At 42.2% G+C, this 6,989-nt stretch overlaps 1 protein-coding gene across 1 annotated transcript; it reads right to left on the bottom strand.

Moving 5' to 3' along the window:
• Window positions 1-1,152: 1,152 nt before the first annotated feature.
• On the bottom strand, window positions 1,153-6,487 carry LOC109474862 (homeobox protein vab-15-like). Its single transcript, XM_019775322.1, has 3 exons — window positions 5,870-6,487; window positions 3,961-4,130; window positions 1,153-2,390 (listed from the first exon to the last, which is right to left on the bottom strand). The coding sequence occupies exons 1-3, from the start codon at window positions 6,387-6,389 to the stop codon at window positions 2,148-2,150; spliced, it is 933 nt and encodes a 310-aa protein (XP_019630881.1). The 5' UTR covers window positions 6,390-6,487; the 3' UTR covers window positions 1,153-2,147.
• Window positions 6,488-6,989: the final 502 nt, after the last annotated feature.

Raw genomic sequence — 6,989 nt, 5'->3', positions numbered from 1 at the left:
CTATTGCAAAATAACAACTAACAAAATAAAAAGTATCTACTTTAAAAGACCTTCAGTATATGCGAATGTACCGGTAGTGCCATTGTGTGAATATAAACAGTAAAGGCTTGCGAGGGCACAGTTTTTCAGTAAGAGGTTTGTAGGGCTTTGTCTTGTTGCAGTTCCCATACCCAACTTAAGAATATCACAGGTGTTACTCAAGGCAATCCAACAAATAAGGCGAATGACGAGAACTCACACTGTAATCGCACATTGTCTGAGAGCAGGGGAAAAGTTTGGCATGGTATTGGCCAAGGAGGTTATGATTGTTCTGTCAAGAAACATGCGGTGTGACTTTTCTTATTTCTTAATTATCTTATCTATCTAGTAGTTGTTGTTTGGGGCGTTGTACATTTCCCAATAATGCAAACTTTCTTTTAGTATCCGTCCTTGCTATCTTATATGTGTTGAGGCATGGGATATTGGAGGAAAACATTGCCCAAATAATTCCATTGCAAACACAAACTTTCACAGTACTTTCCACGCACATAACAAGCCACCTGCCGTTTTCCATACGGTATAAGCATCCCGTAAGCTGGGATGATCCGGCCTCCCCAGGCCTGGCAGCGGCCGCCAGCAGCGGGAACACATGTCCGGATTCAGCGGGATGTACCAAACCGAGCCGCGGCCGTGGGCGCGCGTGTCACGTCCGCTGTGCCTTTTTTGCTGTAGGATTTTCGGCGAGGTTTTGATAGAACCGACGACAAGGATGTGCCACAGCTATTTTCACTGAAAGACGTCAGTTAATATGGTACGACACATCGTCATTGTCCGTAGATTTCCTTTCATTTGCTAGCTGCTGTCAGAAACCTGTATCGTCAGGAAGAACACGGCCCTGATACACACATAACCTGTCCGCAACAAAGAGCGGGGCAACTTTCGAGAGAACAACTGTGTTTCCGATACAACTTGACTGGGGAAATAGGTTATTTATTCCCATTTTTTACTTAAATAATAAAGACTTTTGAATCTGAAAGTGTGTTAATGCAGAACTAACCCCTGAAATCAGTCTAAACAAACCGTAACCTCAACTGTAGCTACGTGTAAGCATCTAAGGGTGACGTATGCACACATTTCATGGTTCCAAGAAAAAATATTTATTTAAAACGCTTTCTCAAGTTTATATCACAACTGTATATGATAATGATATTCTTCCAGGTTACTATTTTGTGAGAGACTGCCCCAGTTCACAGTATACAAAATCTAATACGTCTTTTTTTCAAAACGTCAAGACGAAGTCATGGCAAAAAAATACTTGTAACATCACTCACGTCTAAAATACAGCGTCTGCACTCACAAGGTAGCATTATCTATTCTAACTACAAAACTATACGATTCCATGTACATATACAAACGTCTGAACAATAAAATAGCTTTCCAACAATATAATTGTTGTTTGATAGTTATCTAAAACATGTCAGATTCACATATTTGAGAAGGCAGCACTCAACACAGCATCGTTCCACCAGCCTACCGACTTACTGTACAACGAACCCACAGAAGATTTCCTTTGGCTTTGGCAACTTGCACGTGAAAACGGCACTTTTTGAAGATATTCCAAAAGAAAATGTACCTGTTGATGCATAACTCAGCTGTGTACATTCACGTTCCTATAATATCTCTATTTTCCAGTTCGGCTTGAATACAAAATCCCTCTTTTGATAGAAAGTTTCAGTTAAGTACATTTCAGCACATTTTAGAACAATGTTTTACGAAACTTAGAAAAATGATTAAGATTCCCTTTGAAATATCATCTACCGTAAAAATTAATATGAACCCAAACACCATCTTATTTCTGATGTTTTTCTCCGACTTGGTTCTAAACAGTGTCTTTAACGTCAAGTTGAGCTGTGCCAAAGTCACATTTAGATTCTCCTTCATTGGCATGGTGTTTATATGTTTGTATTCCAATCACTACATAGCGATGCGGCAATCACGTATGGCACTGGTTTGGTAGAAAATAGGCACGTTACACAAAACAGAACAACAGAAACGTGCAATATTGTCCCTATTTGCAGAGGTGTCGACCAACGATCACTGATACTAACTGTACACATTCAAAAATAACGACCGTTTGAAACCGATGGCACACAAGCATACCAGGTTGGTTAGTCCATTCCATAGGTGAACGGCACAGGTGTAAAAGCCGAGGTCCCCTGTCCCACAGCGGGCACGTACTGGTGAGTGGGGCTGGCCGTGGGCGAACCATGACTCGCCGCCTGGCTCTCTGGCCACGTCACGGCAGGAAGGGGGACTCCGGCCGCCGCTGCCGCCGCCTGCAACCGGCCCTGCTCCCGGTTCTCCCGCTCCCGTCTTTCACGAGCTCGGCGGTTTTGAAACCAAATTTTCACCTATAAGAAATAACACATCAGAAGTATGAATATCCAAGCACGATTATCGTTACAGAAATGATTGCTGTAGATGTTCGGACGATTACTTCATAGATATATACTTTTAGACATTAACAAAAACACCTCTATCTAACACTCCAACTGAAGCAAGAAGTTGAACCAATCATTTTAATTTTTCTATACTACGCATCAGCAGCCATACTAAAATGATTTTAGAAAAGTTAAGAAATCTCATGCCACATACAAGTCACAAGCGAGGAAAGGTATCTTGAAAAAAAAAACAAATAAACAAACACACCTATACACAAACACACAAACAAGTGATGGTAGAGCAAAGCGTTTGTCTCTTTTTACTCTCATTTTTTTCTGGTATGTGTGTGCGTATTGTTAATCCACTTTCTCTTCCATTGATGTATCCATCCATATTGGGGATGTGTATTGGTGGAGGTGGCGATCGGGTTGGGGGCAGACAGGAAATGCTTCTATTTCTTCTAATGGTTCTATTTCTTGTCATCAGCAACACACCACACGGATTTGTCAAAAAGCGAGGATTAAGAGATAAAAATCGAAACTATGAATCAGCACAGCGGGAGTTGTTTGCTTCATTCACACCAGGAAAGTTTTCTGCTGGACATTTTTCTTCTTTCACTGTGTATGTTTGACGGACTAAACTTGACTTAAAAAAGACGGGGTAAAATTGTTGACCAAAATGTTACATGAAAATTGCTCTGAATAAAACCTAATCGGCTAGTGCGTTCTATGAATATCATTTCACAAATTAAAGTTTAGACTGTCACCAAATGAAGTAAAATGTATATATCTATATTTAGTGTCTTAACTCTGAATGTCCAGCAAATGAATGATTTTTTTCATAAAACAATTTTGGCTTCGTATCAGAGGTACGTCCTTTAAATTATTTAAATACAAGAAAACAGTGCTTTGATTTATCATCCAACAGTCACAAATAGATTTTGCAGATTTTTTTCAGTATTCTTTAACACTTTGGAATCTGGTTCCTTATTGATTTTTTTGTTCTGTATTACGGGAATGTGGTGTGGGCTGCTGACCAATATTCAAAACGAATTATCTTGTTTGAAATTAGGCTTTTAGAAACATTTTAAGACAAAAAAGCAACCCTACAGTAATGTTACTACATGTATTTGTTGGTACACTTATTATATGGCTTAAAAAATAGAGCTTGTATTGCTATCGTTTCTCAAGTGGCGGAGACAGCACATACACGTACATCAATATAGCTTTTTGTTTTCACAAAGACCTTGGCAGTTACATGCAGCTGTTAAATTTGACATTTTTATAAAGCCTTGTCCGGTGTAAGACTGTCACGCCCGCGCAGCAAACACGGTGAGAGCGGGAGAGAAAAGAAAACAGACGGAAATGTTGTCAGGCATGAGGATTTTCCTATCAACCTTACATCCGCTGTAGTAGACAGAAGAGAAAACATAAAATCGCCGCCGTGATCTTTGTGAATATTCCTACTTTTTCTACTACCGGAAATGTACTTTTTAGGGGAACAGATAAGCACAAGAAGCCGACAGAAGAGTCTGCCTACCCGGTTTTCTGACAGGTTGAGCGCCACGGATAGCTCGGACACGTCCACGCTGCTCAGGTAGTGTGTCCGCCGAAACTTGGACTCGAGCGTCGCGACCTGGTGTGCGGAGAAGGGAACCCTGGGGTTCCGCCCGAGTTTCCTCTTCTTGCTGCCATCTTTTCGTTTGGCACCTGATAAAATAAAAGAGGGAAATAGTTATGAAAACTGCACCAGCGTGTGTAATTTTGCCCCTGTGGTTGTGCAGGTGTAATATGGCGGACAGAGTTCGGTATTTTGTCTGACGTACGGGCGGGACGTAACGTCACAGAGTACGTAGTCATGAGGTGGTGCATGCCGCGAAATTTCGCCATTAAACGAGCACCACACAGTAGCTTGGGTGCCGTCCTGTTTGTATACCTCTCATACTCGCTCCCTATATATGCCCGACTATACCAATAGCTTGGCACCCAGGCTAGCACCACAGCACACTCTCAGTTACCCTTCATAACAACGCTAGAATCAAATCTTTCCAGGAAAATAATATACGATGTCGTTCATAACAGTATAATAGAAGTGTTTCTACGTGTCTGTCCTACATTCTCGTTGCTTCCCCGTGCGCGCTGGTGAAAATAAAAGCATGGCTAAAATTGACGGAATGAACGTGCTTTCAGTCTTATATCAATGCTTTGACGTATATTTTACTGTTAAACACTTCAATATTCATTAAGTCAAAAGCGATAGAATATGGAAAATATGGTGATCACTCTACATAACAGAAACTGTTATACTTTCCAAAGAAATCGAATGCAGCGTTAGAGAGTGATTTAGCTCACGCCACAACCGCGTGGGGTTGAAGCATTTATTACCGAGACAGACAGAGACGCTAGCATTAAGATGAATTTATCAATGGTTTTTCTGCAGATACGACTGTTTGGGCGTAAATAAACCTTGACAATCTGTGCTAATATTCTATCATCAAGCAAAACATAAACTAGTGATATAGTAGTCCGCTGTGGGTTCACTAACCACCCAAAAAACTATCCTAGAGCAAAAGAGACTGGTGGAAGAGGGACTTTCACAATACACAACAGGTTCGAATTCATATATAGTGTTTACTGTGGTGAAACATAATCAATTTGACGGATGCATTACCTGTGAATAGAATTGTTTAATGGTAAAAGAATCATAAAAACCTTGCCTACAACTGGGGCGAGACTTGGAATGACATTTAGGGGAAAACGTATTGGTCTTAGTCCAAGGTGTACCCTCAGTATTGTTGTTATTTCTTCCTAGCGTTGCCATAGAATGACATATATTTCAGATAGGTGTAAAGAATTAATTCCGTCAGACATCGTAGGAAAATATTTTTGAAGCCGTGGGTCTTCAATCATTAATTTTCTGTCACATTACATGTTATCAGAACGAATGTTTTCGGCCTTTCTGTGCATCAAAGAAATGTTGTGTTCAGCGTCGGTGAAAGAGACAAAGGAACGTTTTAAACACTACAAATTGTCCTTAACCCTCTTGCGAAGAGCTGGAGTCGATATAATGTTCTTGGAAGGTATTAATAATTGTCTGAAAACATGTTTATACTCTAGAGGGGTCAGCAGCCCCATGTGTACAGAGTTCTCATTAGTCTGCTTCGTTGGACTCTTAAAGAAATTGTACGCACAAAGAACATGTGGGTTTGACGCCTCTGGCGCAAATATAAGAAACAATGGAAGATAGTCCTGATACAAGCTATCTATTTAGACCACCTAGAAAAAAATGGATCCTACACTGCTTACGGCTCCTTTGAAGTACTGTATTTCTTATGTAAGTGTATTTTCATGTCTTGATGACTAATGAAAAGAAGAATGAACTGGCACTTGATGTGAATACAGGCCACAGTTTTGTTGTGGAGGCGTATAAAAGATTTATAAACACTTACGTGGAAGTTTTGGTGGTTTGTACCGGGTACACTGCAGCCAGGAGAACTGATATCTCGGGTCGTCCATCCCCGGGAGTGATAATGCCCCGTCGGCTGATATGGACGAAAGACTGGTAATTTCCGCGTCGGAGGTTTTGGGGGCCTCGTCCGAGGCCTCCCCGGCGGCGGGCACCCTGGCCTCCTCGCGGCCAGTCAGACCGAGAATCCCGTCAATTGAGAAGTTGATGATTGGCGTCGAGGGGCTGGAATTTGTGCCACTAGCTGCTCTAGCGGGAGGAGAGGCCGGGGATTTCTCCTCGGGGCTCGGGGACCGCTCCGTTGAGGACGACGACATTTCCGTGATCACAACAGGTGGTAGTTGGCGTAGGCAATGGCGCGGGTAGACTGACAGGAGCGGGTCCGGCCGCTGGTATGTACGGGGCAGACCCACAACAGCGCTTGGTCTCACCACGTTCACCCGCGGCACTTGGAATGGATAAAAAGTACAACTACCTCCATACAAGTGGGAGAGGAGTGCCATGGAAACTTGGCAAATATATGCGGGGCTTCCGACTACAAAATGTCACTCAACGAGGAAGTTGTGATGACATCGAAGGTAAAAGCTTGTGTGGCGTCCAAGCCGCGGGGGCGGGTTTAAATAAGTTGTTGACGTGTGATTGTGTTAACAAGGGCTAATTACATTAGGTTAATAGGTTGAGACTGTACTACTTAGGTTCCAATCCCACGGCTGAGGTAATGAGGCTCCCCCCTGGAGTTACTTGTGTTGGGATGACTCAGGACACCTGATCATCCCCCTTTTGTCTTGTCTGTCGGCCCGTCTGACCAAATCCCGCCGACCAATCACAGCGTCGCAGACGATATCTCGACACAAATCCGATAAGGTACAAGACCAGCTTCGGCCTTCACAAACTTATAATTTCAGCCGCCTTGTAATATCATAAAACATTAGAAGACTTACGTCAACAAGATTTGGTTCTTGTATGGCCAATGGAAAAGTCAGGACTTTGCCAGATGTTCCGTTAAAGCTCTCTGTTGTAGCATTCAGACACACTTTTTTTTGCTAACAAATCACATAACCTTAATTCAATGGTTGGGCTAAGCTGTGATTCGATTCTAAGCC

The sequence above is a fragment of the Branchiostoma belcheri genome, unplaced genomic scaffold (assembly GCF_001625305.1).
Source record: "Branchiostoma belcheri isolate BF01 breed outbred unplaced genomic scaffold, Haploidv18h27 scaffold32, whole genome shotgun sequence".
NCBI classification, from domain to species: Eukaryota; Metazoa; Chordata; class Leptocardii; order Amphioxiformes; family Branchiostomatidae; genus Branchiostoma; species Branchiostoma belcheri.
This window is presented reverse-complemented; position numbering and strand designations above follow the sequence as displayed.

Excerpts from the sequence above, each read along its gene's own strand:
- LOC109474862 (XM_019775322.1), bottom strand. The coding sequence starts at position 6,389 with ATGGCACTCCTCTCCCACTTGTATGGAGGTAGTTGTACTTTTTATCCA. Across the intron at positions 4,131-5,869 it reads CAAACCACCAAAACTTCCAC|GTGCCAAACGAAAAGATGGC; the intron begins GTAAGTGTTTAT and ends TTATTTTATCAG. Across the intron at positions 2,391-3,960 it reads TCAACCTGTCAGAAAACCGG|GTGAAAATTTGGTTTCAAAA; the intron begins GTAGGCAGACTC and ends TATTTCTTATAG.